The 25578-nt window shown below is 42.9% G+C and overlaps 1 protein-coding gene and 1 long non-coding RNA gene across 3 annotated transcripts in view; one reads left to right on the plus strand and one right to left on the minus strand.

Annotated features, from left to right (window-relative positions):
- LOC114871706 (neurogenic locus Notch protein) overlaps positions 1-25578 on the plus strand; it is a 161052-nt gene extending 135474 nt beyond the window's left edge. For both annotated transcript variants that reach the window (XM_029177932.2, XM_029177933.2), the window contains 6 exons: positions 17288-17831; positions 17971-18501; positions 18670-18902; positions 18977-20822; positions 20897-22680; positions 22764-25578. In XM_029177932.2, the coding sequence (XP_029033765.1) occupies positions 17288-17831; positions 17971-18501; positions 18670-18902; positions 18977-20822; positions 20897-22680; positions 22764-23881 (6056 nt within the window). In that variant the 3' untranslated portion in view covers positions 23882-25578. The remainder of the gene's footprint in view (positions 1-17287; positions 17832-17970; positions 18502-18669; positions 18903-18976; positions 20823-20896; positions 22681-22763) is intronic.
- LOC114871707 lies at positions 2569-3568 on the minus strand. Its single transcript, XR_003788633.2, has 3 exons — positions 3350-3568; positions 3108-3266; positions 2569-2647 (listed from the first exon to the last, which is right to left on the minus strand). It is a non-coding gene; the product is annotated as an uncharacterized LOC114871707 (long non-coding RNA).

Genomic DNA, 25578 nt, shown 5'->3' on the forward strand with positions numbered 1-25578 from the left:
ACTCGAAGGAGATAGGAAATGCATGATGCAGAAAGGAAGAGTACCTTCTTCTTTTTTTAGGGACCACAGTTTCCATTACAGTTATCGAAGACCACGTATAAGTCCTTTTATTACCGCTTGCCTAACCTTTCTTTCAGCTTATGCTTCTTCTCGGAATCTCCTTTTACAAGCCTGCATCCACCCACGTGTATCGTAAGATCGATGACAATGATCACTGCTATGGACGCAGGAAGCTGATAAAGCTCGATAGACTTTCCTATATAAATTACCATGAAATTTAAAATTTAAACTACTCTAATGAATCAACTATTCTGTTGAAAAAAGCAACTCCCTAAATGTCAATCACTGAACTGAGTCTGCTTATCCCCCCGGTTAACTGATGGAAACACTATTCAGCTAGGTAACCTTAACGATGCACTAACAGGTCCTGTACGAAACGCTCTCCTTTCCTTTTCCCACTCTTGCCGACGGGCAACACTACCACAGAAATGTAGAAAGCTCGACTAGGTAGCAAACGTGTACACACTCGAGGAACATGCTTCCTATTTCTAGGTAGACGTGCAACAAAACGTATTCGAATGGCGAAACGAAAGCCCCGAGTCGAATCGCAAACCTTGAACCATAAGAAAACAATCTTACAACCTTCTCCCATATCCTATTACGATTTTTAATCATTCCCCTAAGCTGCGCGGAGGCAACGAAACCAGATGATACACCTAATCGAGCCAAAACACGGCATCGACGCGTCCCACGCTCGTTTCTTCTCCCCTTAACTGTAATCCCATCGATATCTCGGTCTGGTGTGTTTGCTGTTTTCATGGTCCGCTAGCTAATTACCGTGGATGCAATCAGCACCGCGCACACCCTGATCGTCTCTATGTTGAAAACGGCCTCACGTGTCTATGGAACGGAACACACGGTCCGTGTGCCGAGTCCGATTTCAGTCGGACAGTTAACTTAATTACCAGCCATCGTACACGCGGCACGACGCAGGAAGCGATGGAATCTCAAACGATCGACGTTCACCGGGGCCTGGATGACGGGCCTGGCCACATACAGCACGAGATCGGCAAGGATAAAACGGATACACGAGGAAGGGAATGGAGCGAGGTAGGTCGCACTCGGGCGTGTTCATGTCCGACGCGACCTTCGCCCTCTCCTACGAGGCTGGTGCTGTTGCTGGATGGACTGGATCTACGGTACCGCTATCCGTGCCTCTCTTCTGGTTACTTAGACTTCGATAAAATGGCATTGCTACCCTACATACCGACACGGACCAGCTGCAGGCTCGGGCGAATACTCGTATGAGAATCAAGAGTTAACGAGGATGAAATGTCATCTTTGGCTCGTGGGCTTGTTGAATTTACGATATTTCAATCGTCATTTTTATTTTTATTTGAAAATAAGAAAAGAAGGTATTGGGAACACATTAGTATTTTTCGTTTATTTTACTAATTTTCTTTATTCCTCCACGCATTTTATTCTTCGAAGGGTAAAGCTCCTCTTGTACCGCTATCCGTGCTCATAACGCCAGGGACACGAAGCGGAATTAGTGATCCATGAAGCAAACGCTCGTTGTACGCGGAGCTCGATCGCGAACCATATGATAAGGGTACCGGCGTAATTTTCTTTGACCCTGGTTCGCGACGTTATGCAAAGTAAATTGCTGGGACACATCGGTGGCTAACAGAGAGCTGCGAGATAAGCCGAAGCGAACGGTAACACGCGGTACCACTGAGATCAAACGATGATCTCGTTGGCCGAGATCGCGGAACTAGGATCATTAGGGTACGTTGATCATCCTGACGCTTGTTTGGAATCGCTATTTCAACGGGAGGTGCTCTTACGCTCGAATCAGTTCGCCTTCTAATGAGATGTTACGCAAAAACATCTGTACCCTGGCAATTTGTTTGTTTTCTTTGTTGCCTATATTCTTGCATGGATTTCGAGGATAAACCGTGAGAAAATTAGTGATTTAAACGAAGGGATTCAGGGAATTTTTATGATGAAATTGTTGGAAGAATTTAATGGTTCGAGAGGTTTTGATCGTTTAATGCTGTCCTATTGAAATTTATAGCCTTTCTATGCTTGACAAAGATGAAAATAGTGTTTGAAGCAGATGTATTGAATTCTTTGATATATATTAAAGAGAAATTAATTGTACTGTTGTTGAGAATTATTCGGGTAACAAGGTGTACCTAGCATCACAGACGTTTCTCTTCTGTGTAAACCAGGTTGCGAACTAGTTCCGACTTTACGTGTTCCCTATTTAAGAACAAGATCTCCTTCCTATCTTCCGGCTTAGATCTGCTTAGAACAGCGACTTCCGGAATGCTTACAAAGGGACACAGGTAAATTCGAAGTGTTAGTATAATAAATGAAGGTTTCTAAATAACTGTTTCTAACTATTATTATTTCGCTAGGAGAAAATATTTTTATTGATATTTTTCTACAATTATCACATAGCTTTCTGTATTGATAAACGATATGAGAAAATTATTCGTGTAGAGAACTTCTAACACTCTATGCGAAGTGTTATCCACCGATGGCACAATACCTCGACTAAATGCCAAGGACAGCTTAAGTTTCTCCTTCATTTCACACAGCTTCCTGTTCTCTGTCCGAGAAACACGTAATGTCACGTTCCCTAGGTTAATTTTTACAACAAAAAAGAAATAGAAAAAATATCTTCTCTACTTTGTACCAATCTCTAACCACATTCTATTTATTTTTGTTACAGGTAAGTCCCTGTTTCAACGTGTATCATATATTGGACGCGACTCTTCATTAAGGTCAGATAAATTATAATTTTATTAACTGATTAATTCTTTGAAGTTGAAACTATATTATTATCAAAATATCTAATATTAAAGAATGATATTGAAAATAATATTACTGTAAGTATCGATATCATAAATATGCAGTAAGGAAAAAAATAATTAGGGTGTTAATGAGTTAATTTACCATAGGTGAAGAACTCTAATAACTTCGTGATGCTTCGTGAAATTCAATTACCAAAAAAAAATGATAAAAATAATTAATTGAATTCAGACAAATGAAATTCATTTAACACGGGTCGAATTATACCCGGGAAAGTTAGATCGTACCTTTAATCGCGCCTTTCTATCGCGCTGCTAATTTCTCCGCTCGTGTACGACGCACTTAGGGCGAGATATATTGCTAAATTTACTTGAGAAACGGCCCTGCTCGCGAGACTTCCTGTTTTAATGACTCGTTGCTTGCATCGGAGAATCCATTCGTGCCGTCTGAAAATGAAATACGTCTTGTCGATTGATCTTAACGCTTAGTACTAGTCATTTTTTATTAAAAATACCAACGAATCTCTTACACAGTTATTTTCTTCGTACTTCAAGCTTTAAATCGATCTGCCGTAAGTAGAATTTTGCAACACTTTTCTGTCATGAATTCAATTAGATATGTCGCTTGATATGCAACAAGCTAATAAAATCTTGGCCGATTTTTAATTCGCGATGTTTCAAGTGTCAGCCAGGGTAACACGTAGCTCGTCCTCGTTTCATCGGCGTGATTATGATGCAAAGAAGCGTGTCAGAACGCAGTCGCGGAGCGAGTAAATCAACTTTAACCACCTTTTGCCCTCGATCTGACTTCATAATCGAAAGCTGGACCGAGTCGACGCGTCGGTCAATTAGACCTCTAGCCTCCTGTGGTTACTTTAAATTACAAACAACTACACTTCTATTCAGATAAATATTTAAAAAAACGAGCAATAATAAATAATTTTTATAAATTCTTCTTAACGTTAGATGTATCGATGATCGGATAGCTTATTAACTTCCTTTTGTCGACAACAAAATAAACATTTATCATTGAAAACTCCAAAGATCCAACTTGAACTCTGGTCGTCTGATATCTCTAAAAAAAATCAATCTCTCATTTGTCTTCGGTCAGCCTAACCGAGGCGCACTGGCATTCTTAACGATCCACGAGGAACAATCACGGGTCAGAGAAGATGTCAATTGATTATGCCAATTCCACACAGGACGCCTGTGCACACAGAGATACCAGTTGAAATCCGGTTTACTCGCCAGGTTACGTAACACGTCAAGTTAGAATGGATGCCCGTGACAATTCGGAACGCAGCATCTTGATCGAGAAACGTGAAACTGGTTAACGGTACCGGTCGCAAGGTAGTCTCACCGTGAAAACGATGATTCCAGTTTGATTCGTCGATAGTATCGCACAGGGGCAGCCAATTATGGACCCGCCGTGGAACCTCGTGTCAACGCGCCACTCAGCGTTGATTAAACGCGGGATTCCGATCTAATTGGATTAGGCTTCGACTCTATTTCTCATTCGTCATCGTTCGAAAGCTCTTCTTTCAGTCGATTTGCCGATTCATGATCCTTGCTATTTTTCGATAGACGATCTGTTTGGATCTGACGGGCAAGTTCTGGGAAAATATTTGTATCCTCTTTTCGTTAACCCTTTGATTGTACAGAAATTTGGCAAATTGAGTGGCGAAAGCTACTGTTGATCAAATTTTATAGAACCTAATCAACTTGGTTGTTGAGTTCTCAGTACTTGAATTTGGAGGGTTAATTCTGAAATTTGACAAACATGGAAAGAATGATCCCTTGCTCTTAGTTTGGACAGCAGTGATTCGGGTCACCGTCTCATTACTGGTTGAGAAACGCTGTCAGGGAGGACGTATGGTCGAACTGATGTAGCAGATAGTCATTTTGGTTCATCCAACGTGTCCGCCGCGTTAAAAGAATCAAAAGGATTCGACCGACCAGTGATTTGTTGCTGACGGTGCCGACAGGTCCGGTTTAATGTAGGGTCCTCTTCAGCTTCTATCTTCGTCCGGTCGATGCTTCGTCGCCGGTTATGAATCACTCTTGAATTCGAATCAAGCTCCAAGGCTCCTTCTTTTTTAATTCATGAAACGAGGAGACAGCAAATTGCCAAAGAGACTCGTCTCTATCGCGAAATTTCAATTAAAAATTAGAGGAACTTTGGCTCGCATGACACACACGGTGCGTCGTTCTCTCTTATCAACAAAAGATACGTCATCTTCTAATTAAGAAAAAAGTTGCCTAATCTCTAAATGGACATCCGTCCATTTTTCAAATGTTCCATTAAAAAAATTCTAAAGGGGAATTTCGCAATCTAAGGCTCCTGATCGATGCTCGATCAGCAGCGAGGACAATTGCGGCGTCTAGAACGGCCACACGCGGTCAATCGAGATTCCAGATGGTCGAGAGAGCTCGACCGATAGCTTAGAAAAGATGTGGATTCGAACCGTTAGAATAGGAAGGAGCAAAAGGGGCCTGTAAGTGTGTTGTAGCGCGCCTCGGGGCCCTCCTATAGAGGTTACGAAGCGCTGGAAAGCGCGCGCGGATGCAAGAGAGTGTACGTATTGCTCGCGAAGCCCGATATCTTCGACCACACCCATCTTCTCGCTCTCCTTTAGCTCTCTTTCAGAGAGAGGAAACCCTCTGCAGAGAGAAACGGTCCGGGTTCTCAGGTATCGCGGCACCAAGTAGATCGACTCGCCGCATTTGCATCCACGTTTGCTCCACTTGCTCGCGAAAGAATTCATCTTATTGTTAGAAATGTAGGGGAGAAAAATGGCACCCCTGATGCACGAATTCCCTTTGTTTCTACGATTTTGAGAAACGATTGATTTTTAAAATGTTCCTCCCCTGGAAATATTTCGGTTTCTAATTTACAGCTGTAAAGGGTTAAAAGATTTTCCACTTTCAAAATGATATAAATTTAACGTTCTTTAATATTTTTTTTAACCAATTGAGGAAGAATGTTTCTTGAACGGTCGTTACTGCAAAAATTACTATCCCTGTTCTTTATGGAATTTCCTATTTTATATGTATTCGCTGAAGCAGTATAGAAAACACTTTTCTCTCGTTCAAACGGCGAAGAACGCTTAATGTAAGGCCGGGAACTCATTACTTTCTTCGCTCGCAGATACCGTGCAATTCTACCTTGCATCCACTAGCCGGATATTGATCGTAAACGAGCAAGATACTATAAGTTTCAGTGAAAATTATCGGCTTTCCCTCTAATAATTTAAAAAATCAAAAAAATCCCAGTGCACATAGAAACATAGTATCAGGAAAAATTAATTTTGGAGAGTTGGTTAAGGGTTAATAATTATTTTTGACCGATTTGTGATTAATTAAATTTCATTTTGCAAGCTTTCGAATTATTCCAATTTTCTCTATTATTAGTGTTAAAACTCCGATGAAACATTGATGAAACACGCAATCGCGTTAAACAGTGATGCACGCTCTTTGAACTCGGTCTGAATGTGTGAAACACCACGTCGAAATGTTAGAGCCGTGGTAAAGTTTATCCTTCGGAGGAGACGCCCGTTACGAGAGGACTATTTACGATCGTCGATCCGCGAGAAAGTCGCGGCGAACGCCGCGCTACAGATAATGCCGATCGAGATTCCTATCTCCTGCTCTTGTGTCTTTCAAAGAAAATATTTTCGAGCAACAATCTTTATCTCTTCGTCTAGATAATAAGTACCCCCGATATGCTTCAAGTTATTACACTTTTTATGCAAATCATCGTTAATTCATTTTCTTGAAAATTTGTTCAGTTTCTTTCGTATAATCATTTCTGCACGTGTTACCGATTTCGTATGAAACCGTTTCTTGTTTCGCGGTGACTCAGCCAGGAGCGTGACTTTCGATTTATTGAAACGAAGCGAAGGGGGTGACTGTCGGGATACCCGACGACGTGGTCGAATCCGGCAGATATACATACGTCGATACAAGTCGGCGGCATTCACGCGTGGGAGATCGCCGTGACGCCGGTAACACACGGCCCGCCACGCCCCGAACAATTACCAAGAAGTCGAGGCGGTAAATCAGCCGTGAAACCAAGCGTACGAGAACGGGACACCAGGACGCGTATCCCAGAGATCGCTGATTCTTCTGTAAAAAGCTTGACAAACTTTTGTCTCGACAATAGTCTCCCCTTTTTTTGGGAGTTCGCGAAAGGAACTGGGTGACGGCTAATCATTTGGCGTATGAAAATTCGTCGTATAAAGATTAAAGGCTTTTTTGTCAGGAAGCCTGGTATAATGAGCCCATTTTGTAAAGAAATCTTTGCACTCAGTCACTGTATCTATCTTCCCCGGTGTAATTGAACTCGACAGTTTTTCAACAACGCAAAGTTCGGTCGAAAGGATCGGTGATCGATGGCTGAGACATTAATAAACACATCCCCTGACGAAAGCTGGACTAATGCCGAAACGCTGGTCAGAACAAACAATCTGAAAATGATGATCGATGAACGGGTAAATTGAACTCACAGTTTGGTCGAGGGATAATGAAGATATATGTCCACCCACAAAATAAATTTCGGTCTCCTTTTCACTGAAAATATGAGCTACAAGACACAGTGAAATGGGCACTCGTTATGGGACTTATCGAAGCCCTAATTATTAAGAATAGAAATAGTTGATTTTAAAATTTCAATCTTTGAAATTTGAAATAATATTTTCCTATTGTTTTCTCTGAATTATTCAGACACGTGTAATTTGAGGTACCGGTCACCGATGACCCCTTTGGTATTCGAAATGTTAAATTTCTTTTTCCAAAGAAAATTTCATTCAAGAATGGAATTAGATAATTGAATAGAGAATAGTGTAGCTTCTAGTATAGCGAAAGGGTTAATTACCAAGCGTAATCCCGTTTGCCTTCGCGCGTTTAAGCGGCGCGTTAACCAGTCGTCTCGTTACACACTCCCACACACGCACACACGGTGGCTGAGAAAAAAGAAAGCACGGGGATACACGAGGATTGCATAACGTTTATCCGTATTTCTCATGGATACCCATAAGCCGTGCTAACGTTCTTAAGCCTGTGCTTTCGCCCGGTTCCACACTCCCGGAGCCGGAGCTCTCTCGCCGAGCCATTCGAACGGTTACACATATGCGAGAGTTCTCTCTGCCACACCCAGGTCACAACACCACCGGTGAAGGATTTTTTTCACCAATGCACAGAAACCGCTGATACGCTATCTCTCGCCAACGCCATCTTGATCCAAGATTTTTCCTTTCCTTCCTTCGGGACTGATGGATAATTTCGAGAAACAGTTTGCACCTGTTGTCAGGCTTTGATGGGTTTATATTTTATAAGATTCGTGATAGCCCTCGATTATTGATAGCCCTCAAATTACAGAACCGGGTCAATCATAAGCCAGAATACAGTATTTTAATAAAATGATTTTATGCAATGAAAAATAATATTTCAAGTAATTGAAAAATTTCGAAAATTAAATTTAAATCCAAGGGGTGAAATAAAAATTTGTTAATTATGATCTTTCCTTCCTAAGATCTTCCTTCGAGATTATCAAATGCAACAATGAAGCATTAGATAATTTTTCTTCACGAACCAGTGATTTTCTCATTAATCGTCTCTCGTTTCATCGCCTCTTCGATCGACGCTCGATCTTTCCTTCTTTGGATCTTCTGTTTCCTGTTGGAAAAAGTCGGATCCTCTTCGTTTCTCTTCGTGGTAGCCGGTTCATCGGCTTCCTGGCGAGAGATGCCACGTTTTAATGAATATTACACACTCACGCGATATCCTGCGAATCGCTTCCGATCGTTCGACGAGAATCGGATCGTACGATCGTCCTCGAACGTCGCCGATATTTCATCGTTAAGGCTATCAGCCATGTGACACGACACGAAACCTTCTTTTTCATCGTTTAATTGGACGCGGTTACATTTATTCCTCTTTCTTACTTTTTTTTTCAATAAAATTTAAATTGGAACTCAGAGACTCTTTCCACGAATCTCGCTACTGGAGACCCATAAATTCGGTCCAAGATCGATCGTTTCGACGATAAATTATTAAATTTCAAGCTGAAATTAAATATCGCGTGCAACACGAATTTGTCAGCTTCTTTTCATCCGGAGTTGGGAGATTATTTGAAGATAAACAGTAACTTGTGCTCTTGAAAAATTTATCTCAATTTATCTCAACCTGAAGCTATGATATAGGTTTATTATAATTTGATGGAATATCAAAGAAGGTGTAATCGTAACAAGTTTCAAGAAACGCCCTTCAAATTACCAAGTTGAAGATAAACGTCGAGCAACGAGCTCGAGAAACATAAGTATGAAGGTAAAAAGAGGCCTGCAGGGATTTAATAATCAAAGATAACCAAAAAAGTAAAAAAAAATAAGCGAAAGGAAAAGCGGTCGTATTAGAAAGCTTTGAATTGCGAACTGGAATCGAGAATGCGGTAATCGTAAAATCATGAAAAGGATCGTGGATGCTGAAAGCCGGTTACAGGATACCAGAGGATGCTGCGATAATTAAAAGTCGAGCTGCATTTGCATAATCTGGTTAATTACACGGCGCGAACAATCCTGCTCTCTTGCTAATCTTGATTGGATCTATTTAATCGGATCGTGGGTGAACTCTGATCGTTAGATGCATATTAGATCGTTAGAATTCAATTTTTTAATTGCTTCATATAGAAGGAATTTCTATGGAATTGCGTATCAATTATTATAAGTTGACTTTGAACATTTCAAGTCTTCTAATTTTTCGGAATCTGTATAGCCTGATTTCACAATCATTATCATCTAATTATCTTCTTCAACTTATGCAAATTAGTTGAAATTTCTCTTTAGTGAAAGTTCGATAGTAAAACCTCAATGATAAAATTCTCAAATTTCTTTACGCAACATTTTAATCTTTAAATACATTTGCAAATTTTATGAAATTTTACTTTCATTTATAAATCCAGCAAAAGTATCAAAATTCACGTAAGATTTTGTAAGTAGCTCAATATCTGCAAAATTATAACTGCTTTTTTTTTTCTTCGGACATTCGTGCCATCCGCCCATCGATCGAACGTTCCGACCGATCTTTATGTTCTTATTTTCAATGATTGCCGATGATTGAGTCGGCGAAAGGTAATTTGAACGGTGCGAGTTTAAGGTCGATTATACAGCAGTCGTTCTTGTACGAGGGTCAGAGTTCGCGACAGCATCGCGAAACCTTCTCGCGGATAACGCTCGTAATTCGTGCATATTTAACAGTATTGTAATTTGCGCGTCGATTTCGAGTAACGGGAAGATTTCGAAATTGTTGCATTAACCTGCTTCTTACTAGCCTCGCGTGAAATCCTCGATCGATCCGTTTCCGGTTCACTTGTAACACGACGTATAAATTATCTGTTCAATTTTTTTCTCCGATTGATTGATAATTTTTCGGAGAAGAAGCGAAGGTGCGGATAAATTTAAACGACTCCAGCAGAAGAAGCATGGAATTCGTCTCTTTTTCGACTTCCGCCGGCATGAAACTTTCTAAGATCATTTCGTCAAACGTTAGATCGACTTGGTAAAAAAGGAACGTTTTAAACACGTTTGGTATCCTTTCTAAGAAATATAATTACACAACTCCGGGGCTGAAATATATCGCTCGATTAATCGATTTCTTGCGACGCTATCCAAAGACAGCATTTAAAAAAAAAGGGGTTCCATCAATCGATCACGGGTTAACAGCTGGCATGAAAGTAATTAGAATTTCTTACGAACCATCCGGTCTCCTTTACTGAAATCGTGTCGAATCGTTAAGGAAAACACTGATCACTGTCAGTGTTCATTCCTCTGGACGTTATATTGGTAAAGACTTTTCCGAAGATGAATTTTTCTTTAACCCCGAAAATAATATAAAGTACAAAATTAAATTAAAATTGCGGTTCTCTCCATGGTCCGCCGTCCGAGGGTTAATTTCAGTGAATCTCCGCTCATGTTCTCGATCGATAAGCAATTAATCAATCTGTCTCAAAGAAGATCTCCAGATTTGCATAAGATTCCTCCTCGTCGCGACAGGGAACGGTGTTCCATGTACAGCTACCAGCTGGCGAACCGGAAAAACCACGAACCAAACCCGATACGGAGGACAATCATCGCTAGATTTTCTTCGACCGCGTCCTTTCCAGTCACGCAACCAGCCTGGCCAATTACGACCGATTAATCGAGTCGTCCGCGGTGAAGAAAAAAAAAAAAACGCACTAGCACGGAAACTCGTCCGCGTGCACGAAGCACCGCCTTGGGAATCGCCATCGAACCGGTGGATTTCATTTTACCTCAACTTTCAGACCCGTTCTCAGCCTTATTCAGAGTTTCAGGAAGCTGTGACCTAGGCTGAAAAAGGAACGATGATTGTCTCCTTCTAATCATATTTGTTCTTAATGGTAATAATTTGATACCCTTCTTAATTGAGAAGAAATTTTTGGAGAATCTGCAAAACAAATTCATTTTAAATGATATTATTTTAAATTAGTTTAAGGATCCCTAAAGAAAATAGGAATGCTTACAAGCTTAATTTTAATTAAGGTATACCTCCACCTTTAATTAGATACCACTCAGTTTCAAGGGGTATATAAAGGGAGCCAAGAATTCTATGAAAGTTACAAGACCAACGTGGTTCACCGTGCATGTAAGTCGTTCGATCTAATAGTCCGTTCTACACTTCTCTTGCGTACGATTCATCTGGACAAATACGATCCAGCATGTTCCTAGGCCTGGCTCCCTTACGCCCATTTGCCGATAAATTTCCCGCAAAGTGGAATCGGCGAGAGCCACGGGACGCCATTCGCGATCGCTGGAACGTCGATCCTCTTGGAATCGCGTAGCAGGAATTCAGCGGAGAATTCCAGCGGCGTTTCTCTACGGCTGAAACGCAGCCGACTTACGGTCGCTTCGAGCTTCCGGAATTTTTTTATTCCTTCCGGCGAATCATCCGCGAACCTTCCCGCCAACGGTTTACAGTTAGACGGTGAGATGTACAGGGTGTGGCTGCCATCGGGCAAAAGGTGATCCTTCAGAGAAAAATATCAAGAAAATAAATTTATTTTCTATGTTCACCATAGTACATGTTATAAAAGGTGTGATAAAATAATTTTTTGAAATTTAAAAATTAATAGAGTGATCCTGTTTAAGGAATGCGTAATAAATGAAAAGATTTTATTTAATATTTTTTATCCAATTTTCCCTAAGGTACCACGTGTCTTACTACATCTACCGTGCTTCCTGTACACAGTTAGGATTAGAAGTTTTCTAATTCCTTAGAATTTTTCATTTCGACGACTAGAGGTCGTGGCACACCTCGAGCAACAGTCATCGGATTTTCGACGTGTTTCTCTGCATGCAATTAGTTATTTATTCCACCGTTATACCCCCGATCGACGTATTAACATGTATAAATCGTACGTTAAGTGAGAGACACCGGGTTAGACTGTTCCAGAGAAACCTTCCATAAGAGGATTTACAGTTAACTTCGCCAGATATATTGCTGGACGAGCTTTTTTCTTTTTTATTTAAAAAGAGGCGTGGGTAATACCGTCATTTTCGTTCGCAGATATGATGGGTCTCGAAGCAGGGATTAAAATCTTGCACAAGTGAGATTATTAAATTCTTTAACATTAATACGGAGAACTACCCAAGTGTTACACTCACTTATTAATAAAACTTTGCCAGCTTGTAGAGCTCGTCGAGCTGAACACGTCTATAACCCGTTTTGTGGGCAGACGGGTAATTGTTTAAAAAATATTAATAATTAAAGTTAGTCAAAATAGAACATAGAATTTTAGTTATTCAAAAAGAGACAAATTATCATTAAAAAAAAAAAAAAAAAAAAAAAATGGGAACCAAGGATTTGAACCTAGGACCTTTAGATTGCGAGTCATGTGTTTAACAACGGAGTGGATCCATGACTCGCAATCTGAAGGTCCTCGGTTCAAATCCTTCGTTCCCAAAAAATTTTTTTTTTTTTATGAACTAACTGTAATTGTTAATATCTTTTAAACAATTAGCTGTCTGCCCCCAAAAGGAGGTATATGCGTGTTCAGCTCGACGAGCTCCACATGCTGGCACAGTTTCATTAATAAGTGAGTGTAACACTTGGGTAGTTCCCCTTGCAAGAATTTATATATTTATTAACAGTGACATTTTCTTCTGACTCGAAGCTTCAAATTGATGTACTGTAAATGTTATATCGTGGTACTTTTAAGTAATGAAAATCCACAGAATCATGTCATGGTCCAAATGATCAAACTTGTTAAGACATCAAGATTCACCGTAATTACCAAAATCATCTCACCTCGAGTTCAACGTACAGAGAATTTATTCGTCTTATTACCTTTTTTTCTCACCTGATAAAATGAAAGAAGGAGAGATCAAGGTGTCCTCTCGTTTCCTTGATGAGCCACCTGATGAGCTTCTCTTTTTCATTCGATTCGGTGAATAACCCAGACCTGCCACCGTGGCGATTCGACTTCTCAACCGGCGACTCCGTCGTTACGTGTCGTCGTGCATTAACGTCGTCAAAGGGACGAGGTCCCAGAAGATGATTCAGGTAGCCGAGGTTGGACCGTTAATCGCGATGATCATCTGGCCACAGGTGCTTCGAGTCTCACCTTCGTCTTCTTCCCTGTGGCTCGACCTTTGATCCGAGGCTATGGACCGACCCCAGAGCTTTGATCGCTCGTTACACTCTTCTTATTATCCTTGCCGGTATTACAAGTTACTCGGGTGTGCACCATGGATTGCCTTTCAATCGGATTCTGAATTTCCATATTGCTGCAAAGATTGCAACGATTCGTATAGAAACTGAGTTCTTCGTTCAGGTACAAAGTAATAATTTTATTTATTTATTCAATAACGCGTTGTCCCTTTTCTATACGTAAGTGGATTAAGTTTGTGTCTCACAAGTGAGCTTTAATTCTGTCCTCGATGAGATCATCCAGTTCCTCTAACAAAGTGAAATCACCACTTCTCCAAATTATCATAAAATTAGTCATTTGCACGAAGGAAATGTATAAAATTTGCTTGGAATACTTAAAGGATTTCTGACTCGAAGGAACCTTCGTGATGATATAAGAAATTCTCATCCTGAAGAAACGAGACAAGAAGAGGTAACAGTGAAAAGAATCTCTTAATGCGTGGATTTCGTGACGAGCTGTTTTTTGTTCATGATTAAGCCAGCCTAAAGGAGGCACGAAATCGGTTAAATGCGACGAATGAAGTGATCCTACGGGCTGACACAAGCGTGCACCGAACGATTCGATCGTTCCTCGATTCGCGTAAACTGAGTGTTCGATTCGGATCGATACAAGGGCCGAGTTTGTTCGTGGAGAATCACGTAAGAGAATCAAAGGGTTCCGCAACCGCATCGTACCATCAACGATGTGTACAATGGTCGTCTTCGGCTGAATAAGTCTTGCGGAAGAAGGTATTGAATTGGTTTTTCTTGATATCCTTCCATTTTGTTATTATTATTAAGAGAACGGGTTATTTTTAGAATTGAAACGATCTTGTTTAGTATAATAGAAAATCGAGAACGGTAGACTTCTCTAAGAAAAATAATATCTTTCAGTTTGATTGAAAATTTAAATTAGAAAACGGATATGTTCTTCGGCTGTCTGCTTCGAATATCCGATGAAAGGAAAGTGTTGTTCTGTGTAGGATGCACTCACACTGAATGGGCGGTAACCGTTGTTGATTAACAATCTGCACGATGCACTTTGTTACTTTATGCATAAATTACGTCCACGTTCATTGCGCTACGCTGTGCTAATTCTGTGACACTAAGTTCTGGTGGAGGAATAATTAGAAATATGAAAATGTAGTTTCTGTTAAATTTAGAATAGTATAATCTACTTGCACCGAAAGGGTTATCCCACAGCCCTAAACCTAAAATGCTAAAAAGCCTCGTCGATCGCTGAAAAACACGTCCATTTTTCTTGTTCGAACCGAAACAGCTGAAAACACAGGCGGTATTCAAATTTCATTGTATAAATACGCACGCGTAGTTGTGGTGAAGCTCGTTAGCTGAATGCAGAAGCGCGATCGAAAGAAACGGACAGGTTCAGGTGAGAGGCAGTCTCGGATGTAGAAAGAAGGGGTTGAAGAAGGACGGATAAGAAGAGTGCATCAACGGGCCTTGTGTTGGCTTTCGCATAGTTTATCAATGCGCGTAGGCTGGTTCGAGAACACCGGCGAGGCAATAGATTACAATTATCCGAACACGCCTGGGCAAACGTGGGAGTAAACGGTGCTGCCACGATCAACGACCACCATAGATCGAATTCTCGCCTCTTCTCTTATTCGCCAGACCTTCAACTTTCCGATGAAATAACGACCAAGTCCAATTTATGACTCTTAAATCAGGAGTTTATTGTTTCCAATCCCTTCGAACCTTTCGCTAAGACAATTTTCAATTACCTGAATTTATTCTACTTTATTCATCTTTAAAGAGTGTAGAATTTTAACTGAAGGGTTGAATGCAGGAATCAGGCAGCTCCATTTTTTATAGAAATTGAGATTTTGTTATATATTTTAGAACAAATTTTTTTTCAATTAATTCTTAAAGCTAATTGTCAACAGTGACATTTTTGAAAATTTATGAAAAGCAACTTCATAGTAGAAGCAAGACTATTATAATTGTTAATATACCAATGTAATTTTCCTAAAATATCTTTATCATAATTGAAAAGTCATCATCCGGAATTGAAAGATGGTGTAGAAACAAGCAATAACATTCCATGGACCAAGAGTTGCTAATTCCTACGGACTTCGTGGTACCACGAAGACCTACCGGAATTCTTTCGCATTGTTCCGCAATCTTCGGTACCGTTAGTCCTTGCCGTGATTCGATTTCTGCTTGATTCGTTTCCGTACCGCGGAAACGATCCCAGGACAAAGGTCTATGAAAGCTACGAGCCGGTCATCATCTTCATCATCGTTCAGATACACGTGATATTGGGACTCTTGAATAAAACCCACCTTGCCACATCATTGTGAACCAACTTATTCTCAATTCAAATTCAACATTCTATTAGAATTATTCATACTGGTTGAAAAATTAAATTTCTAGCATTTGATAAATCGCAACTGTTGTTCCGTAGGACGATTCAGTTTTTCATTTTTCTTCTCCAAAGAGGAAACAGGACTGATATGAAAATCGAGTGGAGACAATGGCGTGTTAACTCAGCGTTGAAAAATGTTTCTTCTTTCAACCCCGCCTCGCATGTCCTGGGACGTCTTTAATAATTCAAATGCTACGCGTTTCTGCGGACGTATTCGTATGGAAATACGCGAACAGGCTTCTGACATTAATAGAATCCTTTTGGTTGCATGTGTGAGCTATTTCTATGCAAACATTTTTAACTTATACAAACTTACTTCTAATTATTGCTATCATTTATTCTTTAGACGGATGCTTATCGAGTATTCACTGATGTATAATTAAACGTACAAATTTCCTCGGCGAGAAAAATCAGTGCACGCTGCTCAATGATTCATGCCGCTAGTGAGTCGCTTGTGTACAGGGACTTTAAGATTCGAGAGGAAACGGCGTGGATCCGCCGCGTTGTACGTGCGTTCACAACTGAATTAGCCGCGTCCATTGTTTGAATGGGTAAAAAGACGAAGAAATATCAAATGAATGTGAATACGATAAAAGTCCACGCGTCATCCGGCTGGCGATCGACGATATTTCCCTGGGCAAACTACATCTTTTATTATAAGTACAGAAAATTGGACACCATTTCATGACAGAAAAGTCTTTCGAAATACTAAATAATTCAATTCTGTTATTAAAAAGTAATTTTACAAAGCCGATACTCTCGTTCAAACATCGGTCAGCCAAATTACTTCCTGCTGTTCTTCGAGGACCGGTCTTCTTGAACCGCCGCATCGTCAGGACGATAGTCATCTCCTGCCGCTAATTACAACCGATAATTGGCACAATTATTGACGCGCACGGATCACCGTTCGACGGTCAAGAACGCGTGGAAAAAAAAAAGGAAACAAAGCGCAAACAGTCGATCGATCAAAGATACAATTAGCAGTTGCCAGCCATACGATCCGGTCCATCCGAACCAGTCTCCCTCGTTCGCAGCTTGCTACGCGTTTAATTGAGGCTAATTACGCTTCAAGGCCGGCTGACGACTTTATCCGACCCCTGAGGATGTTTGTAATTTCCCGAATTGCTTTTAACTCGAAAAGAAACTGCCTCCAAACCGACGAGGATCATCCAGAAAGGATAATCCTTACAGTTACAACTTTCAAACGGTCTCGAACTTTTTGCTATTAGAATCTCTTTTAATCCTGAACACCTTGGAGATTATTCCTGGTTAAAATGGATCCTGGAAGAAATTATTGCCTGATTTTTCCCTCTCCTTTTTAGCCATAATCTTCAAATATTAACTCTGTCAATATATTAACGATCGGGAAATGATTTTGTTGCAGGTTTCACCGGCACCCAGTGTGAAATCGACATAGACGAATGCGCGGCAAAACCATGCCTGAACGGAGGTGTTTGCACCGATTTAATAAACTCCTTCAAGTGCACCTGTGCCAACGGTTTCGCTGGCTCTCATTGCCAGATAAACATAGACGACTGTGCATCGTCGCCGTGCAAGAACGGTGGCATCTGCCAGGACTCGATCGCGAAATACACCTGCGATTGTCCACCAGGATTCACAGGAGCCTCCTGCGAGACGAACATCAACGACTGCCAGTCGAATCCTTGCCACAGCGGTACCTGCATCGACGGAGAAAACAGTTTCAGCTGCAATTGCTTTCCTGGATTCACCGGCAAATTATGCCAAACTCAGATCGACGAATGCGAGAGTAACCCTTGCCAATTTGGAGGAAGATGCGAGGACAGGATAAACGGCTATCAGTGTATCTGTAGGCCAGGAACTTCCGGTACCAATTGCGAAGTAAACGTGAACGAATGTTACAGCAATCCTTGTAGAAATGGAGCGAGGTGCATCGATGGTATTAACAGGTAAATTGAAGGTTCATTTAGAGATATTTGTGGGGGTAAAAATTAGTCATGGTGTAGATTTATCTCTCTTTATTAGAATTATTACAAACTGCTATCTTTTTTCAAATATTAAATTCATCGTAATCACATTTAATTACAGGTATTCCTGCGAGTGCGAGCCAGGGTTCACCGGGCAACATTGCGAAACGGACATCAACGAGTGCGCGAGCAATCCGTGCGCCAACGGAGGTCGCTGCATAGACCTGATAAACGGTTTCCGGTGCGAGTGTCCACGCGGCTATTACGACGCTAGATGCTTAAGCGACGTGGACGAATGCGCGAGTAATCCTTGCGTGAACGGTGGCACCTGCGAGGACGGGGTGAACCAGTTCATCTGCCACTGTTTGCCAGGTTACGGTGGGAAAAGATGCGAGGCGGACATCGACGAGTGTGGCTCGAACCCCTGCCAGCATGGAGGCACTTGCAACGATCATCTGAACGGATATAGCTGCAAATGTTTGCCCGGCTACGCTGGGACCAACTGCGAAACGAACATCGACGACTGCGCGAATAATCCTTGCCAGAACGGCGGCTCCTGCATCGACCTTGTCAACGACTACAAATGTGTCTGCGAACTGCCTCATACTGGAAGAAATTGCGAGGATAAATTAGATCCTTGTTCACCAAACAAGTACGGTTTTCAACGGTTACGGATAAGTGATACGATATTCTTGATTCAGTTAGCTGTGCTTTCTTCTATAGTAATTTATCCGTTTATCACAGCTAGCTTATTCAGGAATATAAAGTTACCCTTAGGTGTCAAGAATTTCCCTTAACGTTATTCTTTTTATAATTGCAGATGTCTCCATGGCGCCAAATGTTCACCATCGTCGAATTTCCTCGACTTCGCCTGCACCTGCTCGGTCGGTTACACGGGCAGACTCTGCGACGAGGACGTCGACGAGTGTATAATGACATCCCCGTGCAGAAATGGAGCTACCTGTAGGAACACCAATGGATCTTATCAGTGTCTCTGTGCGAAAGGTTACGAAGGTCGGGACTGCATCATCAACACCGACGACTGTGCCTCCTGTAAGTTTAACACGATTATAATTGTGATTTCAAGAATGTTACGTACACGACTAAAATAAATTTGTTCCTTACAGTCCCATGTCAGAACGGCGGTACCTGCCTGGACGGCATAGGCGATTACACTTGCCTCTGCGTGGACGGTTTCAGCGGCAAACACTGTGAAATCGACGTGGACGAGTGTCTCTCGCAGCCCTGTCAGAACGGTGCTGTCTGCAAGGAATACGTGAACTCGTATACGTGTCAATGTCAGCTAGGATTCTCCGGTATAAATTGTCAGACGAACGACGAGGATTGCACGGACAGCAGCTGTATGAATGGCGGCAAGTGTATCGATGGTATCAACAACTATACATGCGTCTGCAAACCTGGATACACCGGGTCGAATTGCCAATATCGTATCAACGAGTGCGACAGTTCGCCCTGTTTAAACGGAGCCACCTGTCACGATCATATTCAGTATTACACTTGTCATTGTCCATACGGGTACACAGGGGCTAGATGCGACCAGTACGTGGACTGGTGCGTGGATAACCCCTGTGAAAATCAAGCTACGTGCGTGCAGCACAAGAACAAGTACCACTGCAATTGCTCGCCCGGCTGGACTGGCAAGGTCTGCGACGTGGAGATGGTTTCTTGCAAAGACGCGGCCATCAGGAAGGGTGTGCCTGAGAAGAATCTCTGTAACAATGGTAGTTGCGAGGATATCGGTAACAGTCATCGTTGCCACTGTCTAGAAGGGTACACCGGTTCGTACTGTCAAGAAGAAGTGAACGAGTGCGACTCTGCTCCTTGCCAGAACGGCGCTACCTGCAAGGATCTGGTGGGCTCTTACCAGTGTCAATGCACGAAAGGCTTCCAAGGGCAAAATTGTGAGCTGAACGTGGACGACTGTAGGCCGAATCCTTGTCAGAACGGTGGTACATGTCATGATCTCATCAGCAACTTCAGCTGCTCCTGTCCACCAGGCACTTTGGGCTTCATTTGCGAATTGAACGTCGACGACTGCGCCGTAGGCACTTGCCATAACAATGGAACTTGCACGGATAAGGTCGGCGGGTTCGAATGCAAATGTCCGCCTGGTTTCGTCGGTCCCAGATGCGAGGGAGACATCAACGAGTGCTTGTCTAATCCGTGCGCATCACCTGGAACTCAGGACTGCGTGCAACTGGTCAACAACTACCACTGCAACTGCAAACCTGGCTACATGGGACGACACTGTGAGGTGAAGGTGAACTTCTGCGACAGTTCACCCTGTCAGAACGGTGGAGTTTGCACTGCCAAGCAAGCTGGACACACGTGTCTCTGCCCGACCGACTACTATGGAAACAACTGTGAATTCGCAGGTTCTTATTGCGACAGGGAACCCTGTCTGAATGGCGGCACTTGCAGAGTGGTTGAAACCGATGTCGGGTATAGATGTTATTGCCCTCCTGGAACGACTGGAACTCACTGCGAGATAGATGCCAGAGACGAATGCGCGAGCAATCCTTGCCAACAGTCGAACGCTGTCTGCAAGAACCTCCTTGGCGATTACGCTTGCGACTGTCCACCCAAGTGGACCGGCAAGAATTGCGAAATTTACGACCTTAACTATGGAGGAGGTATCTTTGGCAACCCTAACTCTCACGTTCCCAAAACCATGAATGCGTATGACCTTGATCTGGAACTGGAGAGAAAGAAGTGTATCGAGAACAGATGCGAAGAAAAATCTGGTAACCACCATTGCGATGAAGAGTGCAACAGGTACGCTTGCAACTTCGATGGAAACGATTGTTCTCTGGGTATCAATCCATGGCGAAATTGTACAGCTCCCATCAACTGCTGGGACGTCTTCATGAACGACGTCTGCGATGAAGTTTGCAATAATGCTCAGTGTCTTTTCGATGGAAGGGATTGTGAAAGGAAGTTGGCACCGTGCAAGTAAGTATTAAAATAATTGTACTACATATTTTAACATGAACAATTTTATTTAACGAACGTTTCTCTGTTTACAGTCCTATTTATGACGCTTACTGTCGCAAACACTACGCCAATGGACACTGCGATTATGGTTGCAACAACGAAGAGTGCAATTGGGACGGACTCGACTGCGACAGAGAACCTCCATCGCTAGCCGAGGGTGTGATTTCCGTAGTTGTCAGGATGGACATGCAAACTTTCCGCTCGAACATTGTCGCCTTTCTCAGGGACATGGGCCACGAGTTAAGAACAACGTTGAGAGTAAAGCAAGACGAGCTTGGTAATGACATGATATACCCTTGGAAGAGGGAAAGGGAGCCCAGTTTGCAGACCAACTTCGTCGGTAGACCAACTACCATTTACACCAACACCCAGAGCGGCGTGATCGCTTATTTGGAGATCGACAACAGGAAGTGTACAGTCACCCAAGGAGCGGTATGTTTCCCTTCGGCCAACGAAGCAGCCGAGTATCTAGCCGCAACGGCGTCCAAGCATTCTCTGTCTCGAAACTTCCCGATCGAGCAAGTCCGAGGTGTGGTGGGTCCGCAGGGTCCGGAATACCCGGATACACCAACCAACTACAAATATGTCTTCATCGGTGTGGTCATCGTGGTGCTTGGAGGGATGCTGGTCGGCGTTCTGGTTACTGCGCAAAGAAAACGAGCTGTTGGAGTCACTTGGTTCCCAGAAGGGTTCCTCCGCACCAACAGCGGCAGTGGGCAACGTCGAAGATCCAGAAGAAGAGGGCCGGACGGTCAAGAGATGAGGAATTTGAACAAGCAACCATCGGTGAACTGTATGGACTTGGACGTAGGAAATGGACGAGCCCAGCAGTGGTCCGACGACGAGTCTGACCTGCCACCGTCGAAGAGGATGAGAGCGATAGAGCCTGGATACGCGAGTGACCACACAGCCATAACTGATTACGAAGAAACGGAGCCCCGAATGTGGACACAGCAACATTTGGACGCTGCAGAGATACGTAGACCAGATGCTGGAGTGTTGACACCGCCCAGCCTCGAACATGGTCAAGACGTGGATGCCAGAGGACCCTGTGGTATGACACCGCTAATGGTAGCTGCAGTTAGAGGCGGAGGGCTGGATACCGGAGAAGAGGAGGACGAGAGCGACGGCACAGCTGCTGTGATCGCCGATTTGGTTGCTCAAGGTGCCGATTTAAATGCCACCACAGACAAGAGCGGAGAGACGTCTCTTCACCTGGCGGCTAGATACGCCAGAGCCGACGCTGCGAAGAGGTTGCTCGACGCTGGAGCCGACGCAAATTCCCAAGACAATACCGGTAGAACGCCTCTTCACTCTGCCGTAGCTGCGGACGCGATGGGTGTCTTCCAGATATTGCTGAGGAACAGGGCAACGAACTTGAATGCTCGTATGCACGACGGCACCACGCCGTTGATCCTAGCCGCGCGTTTAGCCACCGAGGGTATGGTGGAGGATCTCATTAACGCGGACGCGGACATTAACGCAGCCGACAACAGTGGTAAAACGGCTCTGCACTGGGCAGCAGCTGTTAACAACGTCGACGCTGTCAATATACTTCTCGTTCACGGTGCGAACAGAGATGCTCAAGACGACAAGGACGAGACACCATTGTTCCTCGCTGCTAGGGAAGGCAGCTTCGAAGCTTGTAAAGCGTTGCTCGATACGTTCGCCAACAGAGAGATCACCGATCACATGGATCGGTTACCAAGAGACGTAGCCAGTGAGAGATTACATCACGACATCGTGAGACTGCTCGACGAGCACGTACCTAGATCCCCGCAGATGGTCACCATGATTCCAAATGGTCCTCTCATGGGTAAGTGTTACATCGTTAATCTATTCTTCCGTATGTTGCTTTTAAAAAGATTCCACAATATTATAATATGTGCTTTGTTACAGGATCTCCAAATCACCCCCAACTAATTACACACCCGACTGTGATCGGTTCAGCCCCGAAACAGGCGAAGTCGAAGAAGCGGCCGAAGACTGGAACAGCGGGGAACCCAAACAGTCCCGACTCGGAAGGCGGAGTGGTAGTGGTGAGGCGAAAGCCGTCGGTAAAGAAGCCACCCGCCAAACGCGGTGCCCAGCCACCGAACCAAGAAATTCCTCAGGGAGCGGAGGGTGCAGAAGGAAATTTACCGAGTCCGTACGACAGTGCGAGCCTGTACAGCAACGCTCTGCCTTTAGTGGGTCACACAGCCACGGCGAAACAGCCGCCACCGTACGAGGACTGCATAAAGGGTCAGTCGATGCAGGGTCTTCAGCAGTTGGGCCTCGACACGTTCACGACCAACTACGGTCTGCCTAATTTTCACGACCAACTGTTAGCGCCCCATCAACGGCAAGCTCAAGGCATGGTGAACACGTTATCACCGCCCTACAGTAATCAGTCTCCGCCGCATTCGGTGCAGTCGAACATGACCCTGTCGCCACAGGCGAGTTACATGGGTTCACCCTCCCCGGCGAAAAGCAGGCCATCGTTGCCAACCTCCCCTACGCACATTGCCGCCATGCGACAAGCGACGCATCAGAAGCACGGTGGCATGCCGCCAGTGGGTTTCGACTTTGAGAACCTTCCCTACTCCTCCAGTCAGCAGCAGCAACAACAGCAGCAGCAACAGCAGCAGCAGCAGCAACAACAACAGCAGCAGCAGCAAATGCAACAAACGCAACAGCAGATCCAACAGCAGCAGCAACAACAACAGCAACAACAACAGCAACAACAAAGCACGCAACAGCAACAACAACCACAGCAGCAACCCCAACAACAGACGCAACAGTACTACCAGTACTTGACGCCACCGTCTCATCACTCCGGACCGGACGTGACGCCCCAACATTTAATGCAGGCGCCCGAAAGTTTTCCAACACCCTCGCCGGATAGTCCAGGACACTGGTCCTCCAGTTCTCCTCACTCGAACAGCGATTGGTCCGAGTGCATGGCATCGCCGAACGCGTACGGCGCCGGGGCTGCCCACCAAAGTAACAAAGGCTCCGAGGCGATCTACATATGAAGCCGGCGATGCTCTCTTGCTCGCACGAGTAGATCGTGAGTCGTGTTAAGCGCACATGAACTGCCTGTGATTGACTCGTCGAGTTCGAGGGTGTTTGTCGCCTATGTTTCTCTCATTTTTTATTTTTATTGTAGCATCTTTGTTGTTGGTATCTTTGCGAGGGATCCGCGAGTGCGACGAATCGCAACGCTCTATCTCGTTGTCTTTTTCTCCTGTAAGGTGAAACGGGTTAGATATCGGCGTTCTTCGTCTTCACGAGAAATGCGTACACTACCCACGGCTGCTATATATATATATATATATTTATAAATATAAATATAGACGAGTAATTTTTTATATATGTATATGTATGCGAGGAGGTAAAATTCTCTTCGGATCGGAAACACGCCGTTTTACGTGCTCGTTCAACGATTGTGCCTTCTTCCCAGACATATTTTGTCCACTTTGCTCTGGTGGTTAACACGCGGATCAACGAACAATGGTGCCTTCGACTTGCCACAGTGTGAAGACCCCCACCCGTAGAAAGTTTCCTTTTTTTAATAATCGTAATTAAATAAATAAATATATATATATATTTTTCACACTCTGTTTCTTCATGTGCGCATACACGTGTGTAATTGACTGTTGCATAGAGGAATCGACGAGACTCGGATGTGTCCTTAATGCAATTCTGAATTATATACTTTCATATAAAAGTTATCCGAACAATGGAACACGAGGGTCCAACGCAATTTCCACGACTATTATCACAAACCTGTATGCTCCTAAGGAGAAATATTTTTTATTTATATATAAATATATATATATATACATATACATAGAATTTTGTAACGAATTAAGTGTATTTTTCACGCGACTGCCTTTGTATTGTTAAAGCCACGAAAAGTCTGCCAAATAGCGAACGACGAAAATATCAAGAGACATACGTATGTTGATAATTTTCATTCTTTATTTTCTATAATAGTACCTATATTGTAAAAGATCTGATTATAGATTGGACAATAAAATAACTGTTTGTTAAACAGAGTTTGATATTTTCCGTCGTTGTACCATCGCCAAACATCGAACATTTTTTTAATTGGTACGTAAACAAGTGTAAGTAAATTTAGAGGATTGTTGAACAGGTGTAATTAATGATAACGAATGTGTTCAAAATTGGTGGCAAAACGATGTTAACGAGACAACAGCGATAAAGAATTAATGAAAATGTAAAAGACAGATAAGTTACACCCTCCAATCTACAGTTATCTAAATGATAAGTTAGAAAACTCCCAATTATTATGATAGATCTTGTTATTCCTTGTAACTTGTAAAAAGTACTGAGTTTTATTAGTATTAACTATTCCATAAGCTAAGGATTTGTTTCGGTCCTATTTGTATCCTGCCTCTTCTTCCCCTTTTCCTAGCCCCCTCTCCCCTTCTCCCATTATTTCCGATCCTCATATTTTTTATAAATAAGTTATGTCTTTTTAAACAGATGTAATAATAAAGATAATCTAACGTTCACAATAGGGTTGTTGTTCTGTTCTATTGTGCTATGCTTCCGCGTTTTATTCCTTAATAAATTGTAAGCATAGATACCCTTTTCTCTCTCTGTTTCTATACTTTTTCTTCCTCTTTTTTTTTTTTAAGTATATTACAACAGATTTTACACAACAATCAAATTGTATTATAGCAATAAAAGAATAAAAACCTGA

Source organism: Osmia bicornis, chromosome 12, assembly GCF_907164935.1.
Source record: "Osmia bicornis bicornis chromosome 12, iOsmBic2.1, whole genome shotgun sequence".
NCBI classification, from domain to species: Eukaryota; Metazoa; Arthropoda; class Insecta; order Hymenoptera; family Megachilidae; genus Osmia; species Osmia bicornis.